The sequence below is a fragment of the Acomys russatus genome, chromosome 3 (genome assembly GCF_903995435.1).
Source record: "Acomys russatus chromosome 3, mAcoRus1.1, whole genome shotgun sequence".
Lineage (NCBI taxonomy): Eukaryota > Metazoa > Chordata > Mammalia > Rodentia > Muridae > Acomys > Acomys russatus.
Genome location: NC_067139.1, coordinates 55,562,560 through 55,587,956, shown reverse-complemented (window position 1 = coordinate 55,587,956; position 25,397 = coordinate 55,562,560). Strand labels below are relative to the sequence as shown.

Sequence of the window (25,397 nt, the reverse complement as noted above, 5' to 3'; positions counted from 1 at the left end):
TATAATCTTATAATCTGACTAAACTACTTTATTTTTTGGTTTTTCGAGACAAGGTTTCTCTGTGTAGCCTTGGGCTCTGCAGACCAGATTGGCCTCGAACTCACAGAGATCTGCCTGCCGCTGCCTCTCAAGTGCCTGGCCTGAAACTACTTTTTACCGTAACTCATCAACAATGAGTTTTAACCATCTAGGCTTGGCAAGAATTCCTCGCCCTGTTAAGATACTGTGTGAGCATCTTGGGACCACTTTACAGAACCAGTTTTGATAGACTAACAGCAGAGAAATTATTTAATTTGATGATATATAATATCACACCAGATAATTCAGATGCTAAATATATATATTTTTTCTTTCTTTCTTTTTTCTTACCTCTGGGTTTGACCAAGCTGGTTGGTTAATTCCTCTTGCTAAACCACACAGTCACTCACTCTTCTTTCTCATACTTTGATAATTGTCATCAGCTATTGTTATCTTTCTTTTTCTTTCCTTTTGCAAATTACAGGTTAAGCAAGAAGGCCACTTACCTTGAAAGTTTTCTTTCTCTTCCTCCTCCTGCTTTCCCTCCCCCTCCCCCTCTCTTTCTCTGGCATAGGCTCTCACTATATAGTCAGGGCTGGTCTGGAACTCTGAATCTAGACCAGGCTTGCTTTCAACTTGCACGGCTGCCTCCTGAATGCTGGGAATATGGACATGAGTCACCACACACCTTACTTGAAAGTTGGCTTCTTTACAGCCAATTGCACCGTGCTCCTGCTGGCTGAGTAAAAAAGAAGTACCAAGAATAAAATACCTGCAATACAAGTGCGAACCTTTCATACAATCTAAGAATCGGCTCCAACCCACTTTCCTTCAGAACTAAGGGTCTCTTTAAAAGGGTGACTATTTGATAGAGAATTTATGAGCTCTCATAAAAGGATCATAACACTAAACATAATTCTGTGAAACTGTAAGTCTACCATAAAACATCTGACACATAATTTTTATCTTTCAAGAGGTCATGGGGAAAATCTGGTTACTTTAATTTCAAACACGTGACTTCATCTTCATTACCATATTTGGATTTGCTCCACATTGTTTGGATTTGGTTCAAAGTAGCTGGAGAACCAGGAAGCTTAATATTTTTCTCTCAGCACATCACACTTTTTGAATGACAGTGGAATGGACTGGTGGGTTAATGGGTAGATTTTTGGGAAAATTAGTGATTTTGCCATTTGTGTGTGTGTATTGATAAACTCTTTGCACAACACTACAGAGAAATAAAGTGTGAAGCTGGAGAAAAGGGCGCAGCAAGGCTGAAGCAATAACAAAACAAAAACAAAAACAAAAAAATCAAACATCCTCCCTCCCCCCAGCGTTCTAGCCCTTGCATGTCCAATCTCCAACCGTGTAAGCTTCCCTCTACAGGTAAGGGACGGAAGAAGCTACTTTTTGGTGAAACAGAAATGCCAGTTAGTTTGCGAGAGAAGCATTTTACTCACAGAGGTATGTCCCGCAGCAACTGTATCTTTATTTGTATTTTAAAAGACTTTTTCCTTTGTGATATATAGGAATTAGGTGGTCATAATCAGCAATGTCAAACAGACTTCAAGGCTAGGTAAGATCTAACGATTTGTCAACAAGGCAAGGGTTTTAAAGTGAGTACGCAGATACCTAGAGGTCCAGAAACCAACCAACCAACCAACTAACCGCTTTAGGGGTCTACTCCCTACAAGTTAACCATAAACCCCATAAATGGCACAATTTCGGATTCCACAGCTTTGTGAATTATCACTTTTCAGGAGTGGAGATTGGGAAACTACGGGCAGGGTTGGGAAGGTTATGGGCGCCAGCATTGGGGACTTTTCTAAGGTTGCTGACGAAATATGGTGCAGAAGTAAAACTGCCTCAAATCCCCACGAGCAGCTTTCACTCCAGGCTCAGGTTAGTCGCGCACAAGCGTGGACAGGGACCTACACACCCTACTATGTGCAGGTAGCCACTCGCACAAGGAAAGGTCCTTGCGCTCAGGGCTCGTCCGGGAGCCCGCAGTCGGGAAGGAATCTCCCGGTCAGCCCCGTAGCGTTGACGGGCGTCGCAACGGGCCAATGGATGTGCCGGAGGCGGGACTGGTAGGCCTGGGGGGGCGGGATTTCCCGCGCGGCGGTCGCTGAGCGCAGGGCTGGGGCGGCGGCGGCGCCTGCGAGAGGGCGGGTCGGGTCAGCTGCTGCAGGCGGGGCCGCGCGCCGTGCTGTGGGCGGCTGCTGAGTGTCCTGCCGCCGCCCAGCCTTCGCCACGATGCCGGGGATCGACAAGCTGCCCATTGAAGAGACCCTGGAGGACAGTCCGCAGGTGAGGTGCGGGCGGCGGATGAGGACAGCGCGCGGCCTAGTGCGGGCCTGGAGCCTTAGGTGTCCCCGGCCCAGGTGGGCGCCGCCGCCCGGGGTCGCTGCCTGCCGGGGCCGCGCCCTACACTCCCGGGCGAGAGGCCCGCGCGGGCCCGTGAGGCTGGGCCACGGGTGGGGACCGAGCGGCCGCCGCTGTCTCCGGTGGGGCCTGGCGCTTTGGTCCGCGCCTGGTCTCCTTTGCGTTTCACGGGAGGCGCTGCTTTTATCGCGATGGTACGATGTGAGATAAGTCCTGGTCCTGGCGTTTTCGGAGGAGGCCCGGCATTCAGGGGGCGACCGTGGGTAGTTTTCTTCGGAAGGGGCTGCGAGTGTGCAGCGTCTCGCTCCCCGCCTTGTGTCCGTGTCCGAGTCTGCGGCCGGTGGCTGTCACTTGAGCTGTGCACGGCGGGCGACGAAAGGCGCCTGTGTTGCTGAGCCTTGGGTTGCAGACTTGGCTCGCATAAGCTCATCAAAATAAAAGCCTTTTTTTTTTTTTTTTTTTTTTGTGCGTTGGGAATGATGCTGGTGTGGTTGCTTTAGCTGAAGACAGTTTTGGGAAAATAAAAGCCAAATAAAATACAATCCAGTTTATTTTAAGAGGTGTTGGGGCCTCTGTCTTGTGTAAACTTCATCCTTAAGCCAGCCTTTCTATATAGTAAGGGATACAAAACAATGTTGCTGGTGGATATTTAAAGTGTTACTTGCTAAGGAATACATATTTCATATGCATAGTTTAATATGCCCCCCCCCCCCAAACAAAAAAAGGAAAAGAGAAAGGCTAGCGCTTGTTTTCCTGGATGGCACTTTTGCCATGGATTCTGTGCCAGTTTTGATTTCCAGGTTGAAATTGGGCTGTGATTGAAGAATTGATTGACTCTTTTCTCTGAAAGCTATCTTCATAGGCCAGTTGCGTGGAGGTAATGTACTCTTATCAGACAGTGTGAGAAAGAAAAAAAACCACATTTTGGTTTATCTCATAGCCAGTTTAGATTTTGCTTAATGACTTTCTCAGTGTAAAATCTTAAGCTATATTTGTTTTTTTTGTTTTTTTTTTTTTTTTTGGTTTTTCGAGACAGGGTTTCTCTGTGTAGCCTTGGCTGTCCTGGACTCACTTTGTAGACCAGGCTGGCCTCGAACTCACAGCGATCCACCTGCCTCTGCCTCCCAAGTGCTGGGATTAAAGGCGTGCGCCACCACGCCCGGCTAAGCTATATTTGTTTCAGGTGATTTGCTACAAATTTGTGGTTGTATTGGTCAGATTTTATCATTTTACTTGCTTAAAATTCAGATTCAATAAGCAGTCTGAACTTCTTTTGCCCAGCTAACTTTATATAGCCCATAAAGACTATAAAGAGGATGGGTTACACACTGCCTTATCTATGGCTTTTGATGTAGAGATAATCTAGATTTTTCCATGTAATTTACAACTTGAATCAGTCTCATTCTGTAGTCCAAGATGGCTTCAAACAGGAGCTTCTGCCTCTGTCATCCTGAGTGCTGATTGCAAGCTTAAACCACAAGTACTTTCTGTTGTTGTTATTGTTGCTATTTTTTAAATTAAACTTTAAAAAAATGTATATGGGCGTTCCGTTAGCAAGTTTTTACTTATCACTTACATGCCGGTTGCCACAGACTTCAGAAGAGGGTGTTGGATCTCCTGGAACTGGAGTTACTGATGGTTGAGCCATCATGTGGGTGCTGGGAATTGAACTTAGATTCTCCAGAAAAGCAGTCACAGTCTTAACCACCGAGCTCTCTTTCTGGCTCCTGTTTTTTTAATCTAAATGATTTTTTTTTTTTTGTCTTGAGCACTGGATCAAAAATCTTGTACTTGCCATGCAAATGCTGTACCACTAGGATAAATCCTCAGAGTTGCTTTTATTTAATGTTTTGTGTATGTGTTTGTACATTTCTGATTGTGTGCTTATGTGCTTGGAGGCCCAAAATTGATTCATCTTCCTTGATTGCTTTCTATGTATTCATTGAGACACCATCTTTCTCTGAATCCTGGCTTTGCTAATTCAGCTAGTATAGCTAGCCAGCTTGCCCCAAGTATCCAATCTTTGTCTTATAAGTGCTGAGAGTACATGTGACCTCTGCACCTGCCCAGTTTTTACATGGGTTCTGGGGAATCCGGACTCCAGCCCTCAAGCTTTGAGGCTTTGATCTACTGAGCCACCTTCCCAGCCCTGTTAGTATGTGATTATTTACATATGTGCCGGTCCTGGTGTATATGTATGCATGTAGAGGCTAGAGGAGGACCTCAGGTGTAGTTCCTCCTCAGCTTCTCGCTTGTTTTTTTGAAATAGTGCCTCCCATTGAGACTTAGGTCTCTCATGGGATCATGTAGGCCAGGCTGGCTGGGCAGTAAGCCCCAAGGATCTGCTCGTCTATGCCTTCCCAACACTGGGGGATACATGCCTCATACCTGCCACCATACCCAGCTTTTTACATTGGTGCTTTATAACTTAAATGCCTTCACAGTATTCTGAATTAAAAATTTCAACACTGCACTTAAGTGATTTAACAGGGTTATCTTATTTGAAATGTTTTTATTTAACATAACAATGAGTTTTATTGACATTTCCATTTTTACTATATTTGCCCCACTTACCTCTCGTTCCCCTTTCTCTTCCCAGCTAGTCGTCTTTAAAAACGATCTTTGTTTTTGTTTTGTGAGGAAAATCTTGTGTTCAGGATAGCCTGAGAGATCCTCCTGTGTCAGCCTCCAGAATAGTTGGAACTACAGCCGATGCACCATATCTAGCTCCTATTGTACTTGCAGAGTTTCCCCAAAGTTTTGCTTTTATAAAGAGGGCTGAGATGAATACTTTTGTGTATATTTTCATCTCAGTTTATCTAGAAAATAATCTAATAAAAATAACAAAGAATATGAAAACTCTCAAAGTGCCTAATGTACACTTTTAAAAAATATTTTTTGTGTTTTGGTCTTTTTTTTTTTTTTTTTTTTTTTTTTTTTTTTTTTTTTTTTTTGAGACAGAGTCTATTTGTGTTAGCCTTGGCTGTCCTGGACTCACTTTGTAGACCAGCTGGCCTTGAACTCACAGCGATCCACCTGCCTCTGCCTCCTGAATGCTGGGATTAAAGGTTTGCACCATCACGCCCAGCCTTAATGTATACTTCTTAAAAAAAATTAGATCTTTCAATCCTAATTAAAAGTGACCCATTGGGCTGCGGATGTAGGTTAGAGACGGCAGAACTCTGGTCTAGTAGTCAAGGCTATCGTGTCTTAGTGCCGCTGCTCCACCCAGCCCCAACACAGTGGAAAAACTAGAGCTTGGAAGACATGGAAAACCCTAAATTGTAGTTATCTTTTTAAGATTTGTTTTTTTATTGTTGGGGCTTTAATTCAGCTTTATTGCTGGCTTTTTTTTTTTTTTTTTTTTTTAAGATTTATTATTGTGTATATAGTGCTCTGCCTGCATGTACCCCTGCAGGCCAGAAGAGGGCATCAGATCACACTATAGATGTGTTGTGAGCCACCGTGTGGCTGCTGGGAATTGAACTCAGGACCTCTGGAAGAGCAGTCAGTGCTTTTAACCTCTGAGCCATCTCTCCAGCCCTTTGCTGGCTTGTTTGTTTGTTTGCTTATTGAGACAGGGTTTCCATGTATATCCTTGACTGTCCTGGAACTTACTCGGTAGACCAGGCTGTCCTTGGACTCAGAGATCTGCCTGCCTCTGCCTCCTGAGTGCTGGGGTTAATGGTGTGCACCATTACTGCCCTGCTCTCTGTCTCTTTTTTAAAAGTTTTGATTTACGATAAAGTTTGCACAGTCCAAATCTAACTAATTTAACATAAGGGTATTTTTTTTTTCTGGTTTTTAGAGACAGGGTTTCTCTGTGTAGCCTTGGCTGTCCTGGACTTGATTTGTAGACCAGGCTGGCCTCATAACTCACAGCGATCCACCTGCCTCTGTCTCCTGAGTGCTGGGATTAAAGGTGTGTGCCACCACACCCGGCTAACATGAGGGTATTTAAAGTTATATACCTCAAACACACCAGTCTGGCAAGAGATCTGAAGGAGAAAAAATTTAAGCATGTACTAGGACATGCCTTGTCTGTGTTTTGAAAATAGGAATCACAATGAATCTTGTTAGTTGATTAATTAATTATTCCTATTCTTGTCTTTTAAGACAAGGTTTCTCTGTGTAGACCTGGCTGTCTTGGAACTCATTTTGTAGACCAAGTTGGTTTTGAACTCAGAGATCTGCCTGCCTGTACCTCCTGAGTGCTGGGATTAACAGCATGTGCCACTACATCTGGCTTTCTTCATCTTTTTTAATGTTTTAAAATAGCACCTGGCAGACAGGGAGTGGCACCCTACAGTGAAGAAGAGTCTGTCACATCTGGCCACTGGTAGTTTCAGCCACTAAGAAGTGAGGCAAGATGATGGGGGGGGGAAGAAAGTCTTGGAGGAGTAGAGTACTGAGACTAGACTTCGTGTGTCATAAAAGGTCGTGTGCCACACCCCACACTTACTTGCTTAAGTTCCTCCTTTGAATACAGGAAGTGAGTGAATAAAAATATAAAGTCCGTCAGGTGGTGTGGCTTACTTACATCTATAGTCTCAGCACCTTGGAGGCTGGAGTAGGGTTGTCATGACTTTGAGGCCAGCTTGATCCTGTGTTAAAATTAACAAATTCTGGTACTCGTCTTTAATCTCAGCACTCAGGGAGGCAGAGGCAGGCGAATTGCTCTGAGTTCAAGGCCAGCCTGGTTTACAGAGCAAGTCCAGTATAGCCAAGGCTACACAGAGAAACCCTGTCTTGGAACTCCCTTCACTCCCCAAAAAAGTTCTACGTGTGTGTTTGGGGTGCGTGTGGGAGAGAGAGTGTCATTCTTTGGATTTGAAGCTTTAATTGTTCCCTGCTTTTTTTTTTTTTTTTTTTTTTTTAATATGGCCACCATGCATTGCTCCTGTTTTTAGGTTTAATTATAGGAGTTTTAATTTGTAAAGGCACACCTTTGCTCTTCTTACTTATGCTGCTGCTTTTTTTTTTGTTTGTTTGTTTGTTTTGTTCTTTGAGGCAGACCTTCTGTGTAGTCCTGGCTCTCCTAGAACTTGTTCTGTAGACCAGGCTGGCCTTGAACTCACAGAGATCCACCTGCCTCTGCCTTTGGAATGCTAAGAACAAAGGTGTGCCCTACCATGCTACTTCTTTAATGAAAGGAAACAGAATAGAACCCTTTGACTTCTTGACATTGTTATCAAAAGAGTTTAAATAGATTAAAAGTCAGAATTACTAGAGTTCTAGTATTTTACTGCTTTGAGGAAAAAAATGCGTCATCATTTGATTATATACTGATTTATATAAACTTTAATTTTTTTTTTTTTTTTTACAGACAAGATCTTTACTGGGTGTGTTTGAGGAAGATGCTACTGCTATTTCTAATTACATGAACCAGTTATATCAAGCTATGCATCGGATTTATGATGCACAGGTAAAGAACTAAAAGGCTAGCACAGTACCTCTTGAAAGAGTCTCTTAGCACATGAGGACAGAGGTGTTGTCTACTTGGCTACTATGTACCTCACTTGTTCTTAGGCCCAGAGTAGTATCTATTGAAAGGATGAATGCATGCTAAGTATATTATAGAACTTACATTTCAGTTAGATTTGTAATACTAAAAAAGTGACAAGATTGAAGCATCTGTCCAATCTCGTCAGACATTGTGAGACCTTTCTTATTGGAATGCACTGATAGTGAATTGACTGAAGAGCCTATATTGTTGTATTTTCCATAATCATGCCTTTAACTTTTAATGAACCGTTGTTTTTTTTGTTTTGTTTTGAGTGAAGGTTCCAAAAGTAGAAGGTTAAAACTAATTTTTCTTGCAGAATAGACATAAAATTTGAGGCTTATTTATGTAATATATAAGCTTTAATAGGAGCCTGCTGTTGTACTTTATTTGGTATTAGTTAAGGGTATTAATTTTGTTTTCCTTTTATTCCTATATATTGCTGTGGTAGTTGGGTTTTTTTTCTCCCTCCATTGCGATAGGTTTTACAAGGCTTTATCCTGGCCACAGATGTTCATTTAATAAGTGAAGTGTTTTATTATATCATGACTGAAAAAACTGAATTAACCAGAATACCTTTCATCTGGCTGTGTTACTTTATGTTCTATGTTAAACAATTGTTGTTATGTTATTGTATGCTCATATTCTCTAGATTGAAGAATAATCAATCATTTACATAGAATCCCAATAAGTTTTGTTGACGTTTTTTACAGTTTACTTGTAGCTTTAAATATATTTAATGTTTAGTTTTCATTAGCAAAGGCCCTCAAAACAAAGCAAAAAACAAATAAAGCACATACCTGAACTGGGTATAGTGGTACATGCCTCTCCAGTCTTTTTTTTGGTTTTTCAAGACAGAGTTTCTCTGTATAGCCTTGGCTGTCCTAGACTCGCTTTGTAGACCATGCTGGCCTCTAACTCACAGCAGTCGGCCTACCTCTGCCTCCCTGAGTGGTGGGATCACAGGCATGTGCCACCATGCCCTGCTATAAATCCATGACTTAAAAAAAAAAAGGGGGGGGGCTGGAGAGATGGCCCATTGGTTAAGAGTGCTGCCTGCTCTTCCAAAGGCCCTGAGTTCAATTCCCAGCAACCACATGATGGTTCACAACCATCTATAATAAGATCTGATGCCCTCTTCTGGTGTACAAGTGTAAATGCAGACAAAACACAATACATAATAATAAATAAATAAATCTTTAAAAAAAAAGTATATAACATAAAGTGATAATAAATGAAGGTGGCCTAGATATCATCAACTAAAACATTTTTCTTAATCGGTTATATTGTGCTGATTTGAAATTTTTTCCTTAGAATGAATTAAGTGCAGCAACACACCTGACTTCGAAACTTTTAAAGGAATATGAAAAACAGGTACGATTTAACATATGTAACCATATACTATATGTATAGATAAACTTTGATTTTTGTTTTTTGTTTTTCAAGACAGGGTGTCTCTTGTTGTCCAGGCTGACCTTGAAATCACAGAGATCTACCTGCTTCTGCCTGTACTACCACGTCCATCTTAGATAAACTTCTTCAATCAGAATATTTTATTTTAGTGTTTTAGAGCAAGGGTCTCACCAAGTAGTTCAGGCTGTTCTCAAACTCATGATTTTTCCACTTTGGCCTCTGTGTGCTGGCATTCCTGGGATTCACCACCATGCATGGCCTCTTAGCACTTCATGAGTTTACAAAATATGCCATTGAAAATTCACTAAGTCCTAGCCGGACATGGTGGTGCACATCTTTAATCCCAGCAGGCAGCTTGATGCGAGTTCGAAGCCAGCCTGGTCTACAAAGTGAGTCCAGGACACCCAAGGCTACACAGAAAAACCCGGTCTTGAAAAACCAAAAACAGAAAGAAAGAGAAAAAAAAAAAAAAAAAAAAAAAAAAGAGAGAGAGAGAGAGAGAGAATTCACTAAGTCCTTATTGTTAGTGACAATGTGAGAACAAAGGTTATCTGCTTTTCCAGATTTTTTTTCCTAATTTTTGTTTCCTGAGACAGGGTTTCTCTGTGTATCCCTGGCTGTCCTGGAATTCAGAACCTCTAGTTCAGAAGGTCACCTGCCTCGGCCTCCCGAGTGAGATTAAAGTCATGCAGCACCTGGAGATGTCTTTTTAGTAACAAAGACACTGAGCTTTTTCAAGGTTTCTCTGTTAGTTGTTGGAGGAACTTGAGTGAAAGCCAAATCTTTGAACTCGTAGTATTGAGTACATTCCAGTTAATTACTTAACAGACATTTTAAACAGTGTTTATTAATTATAAAGATTATTTTATATTTTGGAGCATGTTCAAAATCTTAGATGTTTCTAAAGTTATTTAAAAGCCCAAATTGTGTTAGTCACAAAAAAACCAAACAAACAAACCAAAAAAAAAACCAGCCTTGAGCATTGATTTCATCTGTATTTCTCACTTTCAGCGTTTTCCTTTGGGGGGTGATGATGAAGTTATGAGCTCCACTTTACAGCAGTTTTCAAAGGTTATAGATGAGGTAAGTTTTGATCTTGCTTGAATAGGTGGTTTTATAACTAAGTTACTGACATTCAGGTTTTTACTAAAAATTACAAAGCTTTTTATTACATTTGATTTGTGTGTGTGTGTGTGTGTGTGTGTGTGTACACGCGCATACAGGTACCATACTGTGTGTGGTGGTTACAGGACAACTTGAAGGATTAGGTTTTCTCTCCAGGGTTAACAATCAGGTCATCAGTCTTAGTAGTAGGTGCCAGTACCCACTGAGCCACCGCTCCAGCCCTCATTGGGAAACTCATATAGCTGGGAGTCTATGAGAAGTTTTGTTACAAACAGTAGTATTAAAAGGCACTATTTCCACATCATGGTGTCTCATAAAAATCAGTATTTTCTTACCTAATTAAAACATTTTCCCAAGAATAAACTTAGAAACAGGCTTCATTATTCCTAGTTCATGAATCAATTTTTTTCATTGTTACGTGATGTAGACAGAGAAGAGTAGAGCCGTCTGCTGTAGCTTAGTTGCTTTGTGGTTTTCCCTTTGCCATTGAGCGACACTTAATTGTTCTGTCCTCATTAATCCATGCAAAATAGTCAAAATTAGCTCTTAATTCTCAAACCATTAACTATAACATCATAAACTAATAACAGCATGAAGGCCTAGAAGTTAGAAGAAGAAAAGAGATAAGGTTTATGGAGAACCATAACTGTTCTCTACTCTTGCTGTAAAAAGCTGTGTGTGTGTGTGTGTGTGTGTGTGTATTCTCATGTACATACCTTTTTGCCATGTGTGGGATCCAACCCAGGGCCTAACATGTGTTAGGTAGGTCCTTTACCACTGAGCTATAATCTAGCCCCAGTTTTTCTAATATCTTAATAACTCACTGTAGCAGAATATTATCCTAGGCTATCAGTGTAAGTGCTAATACTGGGTTCGGAATTAGCTTAGTGGTAGAGTACTTAAGTAATGTGTGAGTAATGGGTCTGACCCCCAGCACTTCAAGTAAACAAAATAAAATGCTTATAGGAAATGAAATATTTTCTATTTTTTAAAATGATGGCAAAGTACATTGATGCTTGTGATGTTTAATCCATTCATGATGTTGTACAATTGTCATAGGCATCTAGGTCAAGAACATTTTCATCATCTTAAAAGAAATCTTTTCCCTATCATATATCACAGTCCCTTGAATTTCCCCAGGTCATTGGCAGTGATTACATTATGCTATCTACAGATTTGCCTCTCTAGATATTTCATATTAGTTAACCTGTAGAATTTGTGGATTTTGAGGTGTGTTTTCTTTCATTTGAATATAAGTTTATTTGTGCCAGTGCTTCATTTTTTTGGTTGAATAAAATTTTACTGTATAATATATATTACCACATTTTGTTTATCCATTTGTGGGTGTTCTGTTGTTCTTACTTTTTAGTTATGACCATTCATATACTAGTTTAATTTTTTTTTATTAATTTATTCTTGTTACATCTCAATGTTTATCCCATCCCTTGTATCCTCCCATTCTTCCCTTCCTCCCGTTTTCCCATTATTCCCCTCCCCTATGACTGTTCCTGAGGGGGATTTCCTCCCCCTGTATATGCTCATAGGGTATCAAGTCTCTTCTTGGTAACCTGCTGTTCTTCCTCTGAGTGCCACCAGGTCTCCCCCTCCAGGGGACATGGTCAAATGTGAGGCACCAGAGTACGTGAGAAAGTCATATCCCACTCTCCACTCAACTGTGGAGAATGTTCTGACCATTGGCTAGATCTGGGTAGGGGTTTAAATTTACCACCTGTATTGTCCTTGGCTGGTGCCTTAGTTTGAGTGCGACCCCTGGGCCCTAGTTTAATTTTTTAAACACCAACTTTCAATTCTTTTTTTGGTATAAAGTAAGGAGTGAGATTGTTTGGCTTTATGGTAGTTTTATGTTTAACTTTTTGAGGAATCAACAGATTATTTTGTGTGTGGCCTGTGAGGAGTGTAGGAGAGCTTTGCTTTTTCTTTATCTTTTCTAGCAAATGTTTTCATTTTAAAAAAATGATAATTTAATGGGAATGAAATGGTATCTCATTGTCATTTTGACTTGCAGTTATTGGATAGATAATAAGATATTGAGCTTTTTTTTCATGTGATTATCAGCCATTTGTAATCTTTGGAGAAATGTCTGTTCATATCCTTTGTCCATTTTTAAGTTGAGTTTTGTTTTGTTTGTTTCAAGATTTATTTATTAAAAAAAAGGTTTATTTATTATTATGTATATAGTGCTCCGCCTGCACGTATACCTGCAGGTCAGAAGAGGGCATCAGATCACATCATAGATGGTTGTGAGCCACCATGTGGTTGCTTGGAATTGAACTCAGAACCTCTGGAAGAGCAGTCAGTGCTCTTAACCTCTGAGCCATCTCCCCAGCTCCCTTGTTTGTTTTTTTTTATTGTAAGAGTTCATTACCTAGAGGCAGGTTTCTTTTGAGATGTGGTTGACAAATGTTTTCTTATTCTCTTCGTTATCTTTACTTTCTTGATAGTATCTTATGATGCACAGTTTTATTTTAATAGAGTTCATTTTACATTTTATTTTGTTATTTGTGCTTTTGATGTCATATCTAAGAAGTTATTGTCAAATAAAGGATCTCCCTAGGTTTCCTTTTAGAAGTTTTAGGCTGGGCGTGGTGGTACATGCCTTTAATCTCAGCACTTGCGAGGCAGAGGCAGAGGTCTCTGGGCTTGAGGCTAGCCTGGTCTACATAGTGAATCCCAGGACTGCTAAGGCTATGTAGAGAAACCTTGTCTCACAAAACCAAAAAAAGAAAAAAAAAAGAAAAGGAAAAGAGTTTTTAAAAATCATATAATATTTTGTATTATACTACATAATTTAAAAAAAGATTTATTTATTTATTATTTATACAGTATCCTGCCCACACGTGTGTCTACGTGTCAGAAGAGGGCACCAGATCTCATTGTAGATGTTTGTGAGCCACCATGTGGCTGCTGGGAATTGAACACAGGACCTTTGGAAGAACAGGCAGTGCTCTTAACCTCTGAGCCATCTCTCCAGCCCATACTACATAATTTTTGTTGTTTTCATATGTAAAATGTATCAAAGCCTCTTAAAAGACTAGATTTTAATTTATATAACATTGGCAATATCTCTGTGTAGACATTTATTAGTTGTGTTATCTGTTAGTTATTTTGTATTTTTGTCTTTCTTTTACTAGCTTAGTTCTTGTCATGCAGTACTTTCAACTCAGCTTGCTGATGCCATGATGTTCCCCATTTCCCAGTTTAAAGAAAGAGATCTGAAAGGTATTGAAGTTGACCTTATGTTTACTTTCACCAGTTGTCAGAAGAGCAGTGCTAGCAGAGTGCATTTTATATTATATCTAAGCTGGTTCTGAACACAACATGCTACTTTAAGCAGTTACTAAACATTTATCGAAGTGCCTGGTAGATATTGAACTCGTTCCTAACAAATAATAATGTCCTTTCCTCAAAAAGGAGATGGTTAGCACTGTGACAGTGTCTTATGATTAGAGAGTGAGAAGGTGCAGTGCAGCTCAGAGGACATGGTCAGAAAGGCTTCACCAGAGACACGGCCTGAGCGCTGAACAATGAAGAGAAATGTGGTAAGAGAAAGGACTTGTTCAGTTAGGGAGGGTGGGATGCACAAAGGATAAGTTGTAGAAAAATATCACTCGCTTTGAGAATGATAAGAAATCCAGTGCTGGATGTACTGCAGCTAGGCAAGAGATGAACATAGAAATAGATGAGGTGGACCTAAAGCATGGTAGAGAGGTTGGACCTGAGTGCATGAACACAAAGAATCCAGTAGACTCTGAAGGAGTATCGAGATAGAGTTGCTTTTGTTTTTAGAGGAGGGAATAGAGTGGATTTGGTACCTAGATGACTGAGAAGTTGTGAGAATCCAGTGAGGGAATAAAGGCACCTGAAAGATGATAGTGGCACAGAGTAGGCTGGGGAAACTGGGGACATAGGCACATCTAACAACTGTAGTTGTTAGTGGACTTACTGGTTGGTAGGGGTTTTTGTCCCTTAAGGTTAGTAGGTGACCAAGTGAGTATTTTATAGATCTGATTCTTTTTATAATTTATAAATGCAAAGTAGATAGAAAAAACATCAAGCATATCCGTGAATGGTAAAGTGCTTAAAGACAAGTGTCTTTCAGAGATGGAGCTAATAAATGATCTTTAAGAATGGTTAGTTCCAGGCTGGCCGTGGTGGTGAGCACCTTTAAATCCCAGCACTTGGGAGGCAGAGGCAGGCAGATCACTGTGAGTCGAGGCCAGCCTGGTCTACAGAATGAGTTCAGGACAGCCAAGGCTACACAGAGAAACCCTGTCTTGAAAAACAAAAACAAGCCGGATGTGGTGGCGCACGCCTTTAATCCCAGCACTCGGGAGGCAGAGGCAGGCGGATCGCTGTGAGTTTGAGGCCAGCCTGAGTCCAGGACAGCCAAGGCCGCACAGAGAATCCCTGTCTCGAAAAACCAAAACCAAAACAAAAACAAAAACAAAAAAAAACCAAACCAAACCAACCAACCAAACAAACAAACAAAAACAAAAACAAAAACAAAACCCAACCAAACAAAATGAATGGTTAGTTCCAAGGTAGAAACAAGAATTCACAATCTAAGGAGCTTGAGTGGCATAATCTTTTCTTTTTCACACAGTAATTGAATTTATTAGTCATATATAAAAATGAATTAATGTTAGGTTCTAGTATTGTCAGTATTTGCGTATCATAGCATTTAGGTTGTAGTATTGTCAGTATTTGCATATCATAGCATTTAAAATGGATTTTAATACTTATTTGCCTCATATTCTTGGTATGTAGATTTCCTAGTAATCTATTGCTAATTACTTTGAATGTTTTATAGATTAATGAAACAGTAACTTTTTCACCTTGAATACACACCATAACAAAATTTTTGCTTGAGTTTTAGTTATGTTTTAAGTGGTTCTAATTGCTTTATAAGTAGAATATTTTATAAATAGGCTAAACTGAAATTATTTTTTAACTTTTTCAGAAATACTGACACTAAAAGAGGTATTTCAGATTGCTAGTAATGGTAAGTCCTGAATGTGTTATCACTAATTTCTTTCACTGATCTGTTTATCAGTATATATCATATACATTGTTCTTAGTAATAATTTTTAAAAATTAACTCAGTTAAATGGTTAAGATAGCAATATCTAAATCAATTGTAATACTTTGAATATACTTTTTACAAAAAAATATTTTAATGGCAGTTATATCAGTCCTATAATTTGGCTATCTTCATAATGCATAAAGAGGTTATAAAATATTTTACTTATTTTTTAAAATATTCCAATTTTTTTTAAAGATTTATTTAATTATTATTTATACATATTCTGTCTGCATGTGTGCCTGCACACCAGAAGAGGGCACCAGTTCTTACTGTAGATGGTTGTGAGCCACCATGTAGTTGCTGGGAATTGAACTCAGGACCTTTGCAAGAACAGACGGTGCCCTTAACCTCTGAGCCATCTCTCCACCCCCCAATTTCTTTTTTTAAAAACATTTTTATTTTTAATTTATGTGTGTTGGTGTGAGGGTGTCAGATCTTGGAATTATGGACAGTTGTGAGCTGCCATGTGGGTGCTGGGAATTGAACCTGGGTCCTTTGCAAGAGCAGAGCAGGCACTGCTCTTAACCACTGAGCCATCTCTCTAGCCCAATATTCCAATTTCTTTTTCCTCTTCTTTTTTTTCCTCTCATCATCTCTTCTCTTTCTGTGCCAGGTCTTGAATCCAAGGCCATGTACTGCTGAGATATGTTCTTAGCCTCAGTCTGCCTGCCCTCCCTCCCTCCCTTCCTCCCTCCATTCCTTTTTCTATCTTTCTTTCTGCTTTTCTATTTTTTAAGAATTGTAAATTAATTTTCTTCTTCCTTTTTGTTTATTCTTCTCTCATACAATGCATCCTGACTCTGTCCTCCCATCCCTTCGCTTCTCCAGTCCTCCTACCCTTTTCCCTCAGATCCACTGCTCCTCCATTTTCCTTCAGAAATGAGCAGGCACTTTTAATAGATTAATAGTTCCTTTGGAAGTTAGTATTTTCTATCAGTTTCATACATAGTCACATAATTTAAGGTAAACTAGGCTGTGGGGAAATTTGAACATAGTGATCATGTGTAGGGAATTCTTACCTAGCTCTAGTGTAGGTGTAATCTTGCAAAGTACTCATTTCTGTTTTCCAGATCACGATGCAGCAATTAACAGATACAGCCGATTGTCAAAAAAGAGAGAAAACGACAAGGTGTGTGTACACACTCTTAAAAACATTTGAAACTTGCTTTTATGTATCTAAGTGTCTTGCCTGCATGTATGTCTGTGCACCATGTATGTTAAGTACCTGAGGAGGTCAGAAGGGGGAGTCAGACCTCCTGGAATTGGAGTTACAGGTGGTTGTTAACCACTGTGTAGATGCTGGGAGCTGACCTGGATCCTCTGGAAGAGCTGTGAGTGATCTTAACTGCTGAGCCATTATCTCTTTGGCCTCTGCACACTTTTTCAGTATACAGTTAATGGCTATTTCCTTAGGTGATTTCTTTTTTCCTATTTAAAAATAGAACCAACAAATCACTGTTGTGCTATTACTCTAAAATTATTTTTTCCTAGTTATTCAAAACCTCTCTTGATACTGGTCTCTTTAAACAAAGTGGTTTTCTTCTGCTAGTATTTGATAGTATAAACATAACTGTTTTTAAAAGTATGGCTATTCCCAGTATATAAATTTTGTTCTTTTTGATTTGTATTTTAATAATAATGCATATGTTCTGTTTTCATCTGATCACGTGTATATTTAGACATACTATGTGAGATACAGTATATGCATGTAGTAACAAGGAAAAAAACGCATGAATTTGAAAGAGAATAAGGAGAAATATGTGGGAAGGTTTAGGGGAAGGAAAGGTAAGGGAATGTTGTAATTACATTACAATCTCAAAAGAAAAAAAAAAAAAGGAAAGGAAAGGAAAAAATCACAAAAAATAAATAATTCAGTTTTGTGTTCAGGATATATGAAAGTATTTAAGTGTTTAATAGGTATTCACAGCAGTTTGGGAAAAAGTAACCTTAAATTGGGTAATACTCTGTCCTGAAAACATTAAATATCATATGATTAAAACAAAAAGAATGTAGGCCAAACACATACCTTTGTGAATTGTCACACACAAAATAAGATGAAATTCTGGTATAAGACCTTCTCTTCTTAGAAGGAATATTTATGTTTTGATATTTCTTCAAGGAATATTACACAATACTTGAGGATGAATACATTTAAAGATTAAAAAAGAGAATATTAACGAATTCTAGGTGATTCAAGGCTTGATATAATAGCCTATACCAATGGTTGCAAACAAGATGATCTCTGTAGGACTTGGTCTTTGGAGCCCTGGCCACACTGCTGGTAGAGACACAGTGACTGCTTATAGGAATCAACAACTGAGCAGGGCTCACTGTGCAGCAGCCACTGTGGCAACTCAGGGGATGATCCTCACTGCTTTCCACTTCTAATTTTAGTTCACAAGTAACCCAGCAAAACATACACAGTTTGAGAGCTACAATAGTCATTTTGCCTTAAAGAGGTACTTAAGGGTCTAGGTTATAAAATTTGGCATATTTTATATTGCTTTTGGTTATTCCAAGTATTTTTAAAAAGCATTCATTCATCTCTTTTTTAATTAGAAAAATTATTGAGCATCTATTTATCAAGCAATATGTTGGATACCTTGGGGGAACAATGTGAGTAGGCTCCACTCTTGCTCTCATATTTATTGAAGGCGTTGTGTGAATGCATTCCAGAGTACAGGGATGAGGAAACTGTGGATTAACATGAGTTAAATACAGTAATAGAGATTTTGCTAGAAGGGGTACAGACAGAGCTTTATTGGTGAGTTGGAAAATATTATACTTTGGAGGTGACATGTGCATTGTAGATAAGTAGACAACACTTTAGGACTTTCCTAAAAAATGCCCCAAACCAAACAAAAATCCCCCAAACCAAAACAGTCTCTCTATGGAGGTATGCTTTTAGAGTCTGGAGACTTAAAGGTTTAGAGTACTGGCCATGGGGTTAGATTTTGGGGACATATCTGAGGTCTGCTACTACTTTAAAGTCATGTACTGATTACTTAATTCTATGCTTTATTTTTTATGCAAAACAAAAATCCACAAAACAATAGTGAAAATGAAATAGTGAATGCAGAGTAGCAATTTTAGCAAGTTTCACTAAAATCTTAAGTATTATGGTGATAGGAAGTCACTAACCTTTCATTTTTCGGATATGTTCAGGGAAAGATGGCAGAAATTACAAAGTAGTTGGGCACTGGGTGGTATATTTCTCACATGCGATCCTAGTATTTGGGAGGCAAAAGAAGGAGGAACACTGAAAGTCAAGGCCACCTGGGGTTACCGAATGAGACACAGTCTTAAAACAGACCAACAACCACCTTTTATCAACGCCCAAATAGTTTGGGGCCAAGCTACTATATTTATGGTCTTGAAATTTGTATTAGAGGGAGTGAGTAGTCATCAAAGGATACAGTTATATTACATAACAAAAGCAGTAATGAAAATGTGAAAGCGGCAGTACTAGAGAGATTACAATACAAAAATACTAGAATAATTTGCATAGTCATAATGAAGGTTATTTATTTATTAAGTAGATAGTGTTTGCCTGCATGTACACCTGCAGGCCAGAAGAAGGTACCAGATCTCATTATGGATGGCTGCAAGCCACCACACTGCTTCTGGGAATTAAACTCAGAACCTTTGGAAGAGCAGGCAGTGCTCTTAACCTCTGAGACATCTCTCCAGCCCATGAAGGTTGTTATCAGAAGAGGAGAAGAAGGAATACTTTAGAGTTGTTTTTCATCCTTCACTGGGAGTTGAACCCACAGCCTTGTGAATGGTAGGCAAGCACCACTGAGACACACTTCCTAGCACTGTTTTGAGAGAGAGAACTCCTATTATAGGAGGTAAAATCCAAACTGACATTTCCTAGAGAGAAGTAAGAAAAAATAAGGAAGGACAGATGTTTTGAGGAAGAGGCTATTTTCAATTTTGTGCATTTCCAGTACAAATAAACACTGATTTGTATACATAAAAGAGCCCAGGTTTTCTCTGGTATTGGGAGAGAGAGTGCCAGAGAGGAGATAAAAATTTACTACCACCAAGTCACTGGTGCATTGGGATAATGTTGGAACTTGATAGGTATTCCAAGGAAAGAAGGAAAAGAGCCTAATACATATTAGGCCTCTTTAAATGCTCAAAGAAAATTTGTTGGTTGAGTGAAATAACTCAGGGGAGCATATGTATTTTGAGTGTGAGTCAAGGAAAATAAGCAGGTAGAAAAAAGAGTGGTAGGAAGGAACCAGGAAGAGAGACTATGTGCTGTGAGTTGATGAAGATCAGACATTACTAGCTAAACAATAATCCATATGGTGGACTCTCTGTCATGCTTATATATAAGCATGCTTATATGTCATACAGATATGCATTTTGTAAATGATATGCTTGGTAAACAGAAAAATCAGTTTACTGAGTGTGTTAATGGCTTTTCAATAGAGTAGAAACACATGAAACTATGTTCAGTAATTATTGATACATCATTTTCTTTGGTAGACTCTTCTCTACAGTTTCTATTGAAGATAGTTCAAACTTAAAGAATATTTTTCTCTTTTCATTCAAAGGTAAAGTACGAAGTAACAGAGGATGTATATACTTCCAGGAAGAAACAACACCAGACCATGATGCATTATTTTTGTGCACTAAATACTCTTCAGTACAAGAAGAAAATAGCTTTGCTAGAACCTCTGCTTGGATACATGCAGGCTCAGGTAAGTGCTACAGTATGTTTTGAGTTATACCTGTCCTAAAAACCTTGAATTTAAGCTTGATTTTTGTACTAACTATAAGGATATTGCAAACAAACTGTTAATCAGCATACTAATTTGTAGTGTGGTTTAAAAAAGTAATTTTAAAGACTGTCATGAGTTTCTTACTATAAGGAGGTTGGGAGAATGGCTTTCCTAGACCTACAATGTTGTAAATAAATGGAAAGGCATTGTAATTAAGACTTCCTCCTCCTCCTCAGTTGGGGACAGGGAACAGAAAGCTAGATGAATTTCAGTGATACCTATTGCTAGAGCTTCTTTTCATTATTGCTTCATATGTTCGAAAAAGAATGAACAAGTTTGAGCCAGGCATGGTGTCTCACACCTTTAACCCCAGCACTTAAGAGACAGAGACAATCAGTTCTCTGTGAGTTTGAGGCCAGCCTAGTCTACAAAGAAAGTTCCAGGACCATCAGGGCTCTTAGACAGAGAAACCCTGTCTTAAAAAAGGAAAAAGGATGAACAAGTTTGCATTTGTCCTATGTTCCTGAGTGAAAAATAATAGATGAGGGGGCTGGAGAGATGTCTGGGTGAAAAAAACACTGACTGCTTTTTCAGAGGACCCAGGTTCAATTTCTAACATCTACATGGTGGGGGACCTGCCACTCTTCTGAGCTCCGAGGGTACTTGTCATACACATGATGAACAGACGTACACACAAACAAAACACCCAGATGCGTATAGAAATTTGAGTTTGGGGAAATATATCAGTTCCTTAAAAACCAAAAAATTTGGATATCCCTTCAGGCCTAGGAGTACTTATTTTTAAACTAGTTGTGGGAGCTCTAGGTCAGAGAAATATTTGAAGCCACCCTGGATTACACAGTGAGACTTTATTATTGTTGTTGTTGTTATTATTGTTGTTGTTATTATTTTTTAAGACAGGGTCTCTCTGTATTAGCCTTGGCTGTCTTGGACTTGCTTTGTAGACCAGGCTGGCCTCAAACTTAGAGCAATCCACCTGCCTCTGCCTCCTGAGTGCTGGGATTAAAGGTGTGCACCACCACGCCCAGTGAGACTTTATTTTAAATAACAACAACAGACTGCCTAAAATATGGGAAAGGATATACAGTAGAATTTAATTCTAGTTTCCTTAGTAGCTCTGTGTCTGGTAGATATTGTAAGCCACAACCTATTGTTGCACAAACTAGATAACACAGTGTCATTTCTATGTAATTCTGTGTCCTAGAAATTGTTGATGTCATTCAGTCTAAATATTCTTTGTGTGCATGTTTGTATTGTGCAATCTTCCACCTCAGATAAGTTTCTTTAAGATGGGTTCTGAAAATCTCAATGGACAACTGGAAGAATTTTTAGCTAATATTGGAACAAGTGTACAGAAGTAAGTATTTTGTTTTCATTAAAGTGAAAATGAAATGTCAAAAAATTAACAGCTAAATATTTAATATTTACATAATTAGTATCACACACCTTTAATCCCAGCACTTGGTAGGCAGAGGCGGGTGGATCGCTTTCAGTTCGAGGCCAGCCTGGTCTACAAAGCGAGTCTAGGACAGCAAAGGCTACACAGAGAAACCCTGTCTTGAAAAACCAAAAGAAAAAACCAAAAAACCAAGATTATGTAATTTAAATATTTACAACTTAACTTTTCAAAGGTTAGTTTTCCTGCCATGAGTTTATTCTACAGTTTTATGACTATAAACTTGGGATTTTTTACTATCGTTTCCTTGGATTTAAACTGGTTTCATAACACTGAATTTGATGACAGTTTTAATGATATGAAGCTCGCTTTTATGTCTGAATAATATAAATACATATGGTAATTATCTGTAAGTAAAATTTTCTTTAAAATCTCATTTGTAAGCATTGCTTAGAAAATTACCAAGCAAATCGTGTTTTCTATGCTCTAGTGTTTAAAGAGAGGCAAAGCAGTTCTAATCACCTTTGATATATCAGTAGCAACACTGTTAATCTGAGGCAGAAAGAGATAAAATTTTGGATTTTTCATTTTATATTTTTGCAGTGCTGGGCCTTGAACAAAGGACTGTGGTGTACTACAGAGCAGTTAGAAAATCATTCTACAGTTAGGTGTCCAGTTATTTTATTAGTATTCAAATTTGATATTGTTTCTAAAATATCTAAATTTTAAGAAATATTTAAAATGAATTTATGTTACTCTGGCCATCTCTTGATTGCTTCTTAATAAAATTAAATATATGGGCACATAAGATTCGTAAGGCATTCTTGGTTGTAGCTGGTAGTAACTAAATCTGTTCTCTGTATTAGTGTTCGACGGGAAATGGATGGTGATGTAGAGACCATGCAACAGACAATAGAAGACTTGGAGGTAGCCAGTGACCCTTTATATGTGCCTGACCCAGATCCAACCAAGTTCCCTGTCAATAGAAATTTAACCCGGAAGGCTGGATACCTAAATGCTAGGAAGTAAGAAAACTATTACTATTTTCACGTTACATCTTGGATTGGCAAATCAATATAATGTATAATTATATTGTTTGCTAGTTGTTTTGATTTTACTAAAGGTTGAAACTTAAAAAAAAATATTTTATTTATTTATTTATTTGTGTATACATTTTTACGTGTGTGTGTGTGTGTGTGTGTGTGTGTGTGTGTGTGTGCGCGCGCTGTAGCACAGCTTACGGGTGGAGATGAGAAGATAGCATGCTGGAGTTGGCCCTCTCCACCATGTGGGTGCCTGTGATATATTCAACTTACCAGGGGTGGTGGAATGCCTTTAACCATTATGCCATCTTGGCAACCCAAGGTTGAAACGTTATAGTTATGTATTTACTTAGATAAGCTTGTTGGCAGATTGAGGTACATGAAAACTTTAAAAATCCTACCTTAATATTTTTTTGAATAATGCGAGTTTATAAAAGGGATGAAACCAATTTGAGTTTAAGTAAGCTTATCATGATGTGTAGATGCTATTAAATATTATATTAACAATTGCATACTTAAATATGTGATTACATCAAGTCAAAATTGAGTTTTTATTTGAAAGTGGGCCAAAGTTTTTTTCCCTTCTTACTATTTTTGTCAATTTTCAGTGCTGTGTTGGAATGCAGACACTTGAGCATCCTAGGCATGCACTATCCCATTGAGCTCAGTCACTTGATGATAAGATGATGAAGTGATTGAGTTTCTTTCTTTGAATATTGAGCTGTAACTTGGATTTTTAAAAAAATTATTTATTTATTACATACACAGTGTTCTGCCTCCATATACACCTGCACATCAGAAGAGGGCACCAGCTCTCATTATAGATGGCTGTGAGCCACCATGTGGTTGCTAGGATTTGAACTCAGGACCCCTGGGAGAGCAGACAGTGCTCTTAACCTCTGAGCCATCTCTCCTGTCCTGTAACTTGGATTTTTGATGTATCATTGTAACAGCTGCAACTTAATAATTTCTAGCCTTGTTTTTAAAACTATATACATCCACACAAGTGAGTCAATGTGCACAAAATCATTTTAGAGTCTGAAAAAGTGTATATCCTTTTGACTTCTTGGTGCTTTTTTACAAATTGTTTTGCTTTCACATGCTTTTTCTTGTGTCTGCTGATTATTAGGGATTTTTTAAGGTGTCGTTATTAAAATATCAATGTACTTTCTTTAGTAAAACAGGCTTGGTGTCATCTACCTGGGATAGACAGTTTTACTTCACGCAGGGTGGAAACTTAATGAGTCAAGCCCGTGGAGATGTGGCAGGAGGCCTCGCCATGGACATAGACAACTGTTCAGTGATGGCTGTGGACTGTGAAGACAGGCGATACTGTTTTCAAATCACTTCTTTTGATGGAAAAAAGTTAGTATTTTTCTGCTGCTAATAAGACATACATTTTAAAATAAAATGGTGAATAATTCCTTTTTGTTTAATATAGACTCTTAGAATTACTATGAATTAAGGTAATTTACTTTGTAATTTAATAAACATGAGTTCAGTTTTTCTGACTTTAATGATTTTTTAAAATTATTAATCTGTTTTGTGTACATTGGTGTTTTGCCTCATGTGTGTTTGTGTGAGGTGTCAGATCCTCTGGAATCAGAGTTACGGATAGTTGTGAGCTGCATTGTGGGTGCTGGGAATTGAACCTGGGTCCTCTGGAAGACCAGCCAGTGCTCTTAGCCACTGAGCCGTTTCTCTAGCCCCATTAAATGTTTTTTAAAAAAATACTTGGAAATTGTCAAAGCAACAAATGGTGCAAAGCTGTGATTTCATGTTTGAGACTAGTCACTGAAAAATCCTGCACAGTATTGGGAAGGTAGTGTAAATTAGAATGCCAGCCATGGCATGTCCATGTTTCTTGGACAACTTACTTATAACCCCTGTGTTCTCCATTTATCTGTGCGTCAGATGTTGGCAGAGGAATAGAAATCTAACAAACATAATATACCTATATAGGATGTATAGATTCTAAAAGTCTTATTTTGAAATGTTAATGAGTTGCTTCTGGTTAGGTTATTTTATCCACTATTGTTTATTGTGCCCTTAAAACAGTCCTGTTACCTTTGCATTAAATGAGAATCTATAGAGTAGAACAATAAAAAAGCTAAGTTTGTTGTAAATAATTTTATAAAACTTTGTTTCTTTTAGCATTTCTTTTTTTTTTCACTTCTTTTTTTTGTACTTTTTATTATGTTTCTTTTTTTAACATATACGTTTATATTGTTACTCATGAATAAAATAAACTACATAAAACAGGAAAAACCACAAGACAATCAGGAATTATATAAATGTTACATTAATAGTGATTTGGCCTTTTGTATTTGGCAAACTTGGAATAAACATCTTTCCTATCTTGTTGGGTCTAAACTTCTGAATGAAGATCAGTAGCGATCATATCTCATCTTTATTAACTTAAAACATCTATCTTGATCTAAAAACATCTTAAACCCATTAAGCTTAATTGAAAGACTAAACTATCTGGTCTTCAACCCCATCAGAGATTTGAGAAGGAATAACACTTAAATATCTGAGTGAACCAGAAGTGCAAGTTAGCAGCTTCCAAAATGGAAAAATGATTGAGATAGTTTACTGCCTGAGCAGTCACTCAGCACTCTCTATGTTGGAGCATCATCTTCAGCCTTCTGGCCCA

The 25,397-nt window shown here is 38.5% G+C and overlaps 1 protein-coding gene across 1 annotated transcript in view; it reads left to right on the top strand.

The window, feature by feature from the left end:
• Window positions 1-2,175: 2,175 nt before the first annotated feature.
• Appl1 (adaptor protein, phosphotyrosine interacting with PH domain and leucine zipper 1) overlaps window positions 2,176-25,397 on the top strand; it is a 45,014-nt gene continuing 21,792 nt past the window's right edge. Inside the window, exons 1-11 of the mRNA XM_051140639.1 lie at window positions 2,176-2,328; window positions 7,730-7,828; window positions 9,221-9,280; window positions 10,331-10,402; window positions 13,597-13,684; window positions 15,426-15,467; window positions 16,619-16,677; window positions 20,114-20,260; window positions 21,577-21,659; window positions 22,565-22,723; window positions 23,918-24,106. Coding sequence (XP_050996596.1) covers window positions 2,275-2,328; window positions 7,730-7,828; window positions 9,221-9,280; window positions 10,331-10,402; window positions 13,597-13,684; window positions 15,426-15,467; window positions 16,619-16,677; window positions 20,114-20,260; window positions 21,577-21,659; window positions 22,565-22,723; window positions 23,918-24,106 — 1,052 coding nt within the window. The 5' untranslated portion in view covers window positions 2,176-2,274. The remainder of the gene's footprint in view (window positions 2,329-7,729; window positions 7,829-9,220; window positions 9,281-10,330; window positions 10,403-13,596; window positions 13,685-15,425; window positions 15,468-16,618; window positions 16,678-20,113; window positions 20,261-21,576; window positions 21,660-22,564; window positions 22,724-23,917; window positions 24,107-25,397) is intronic.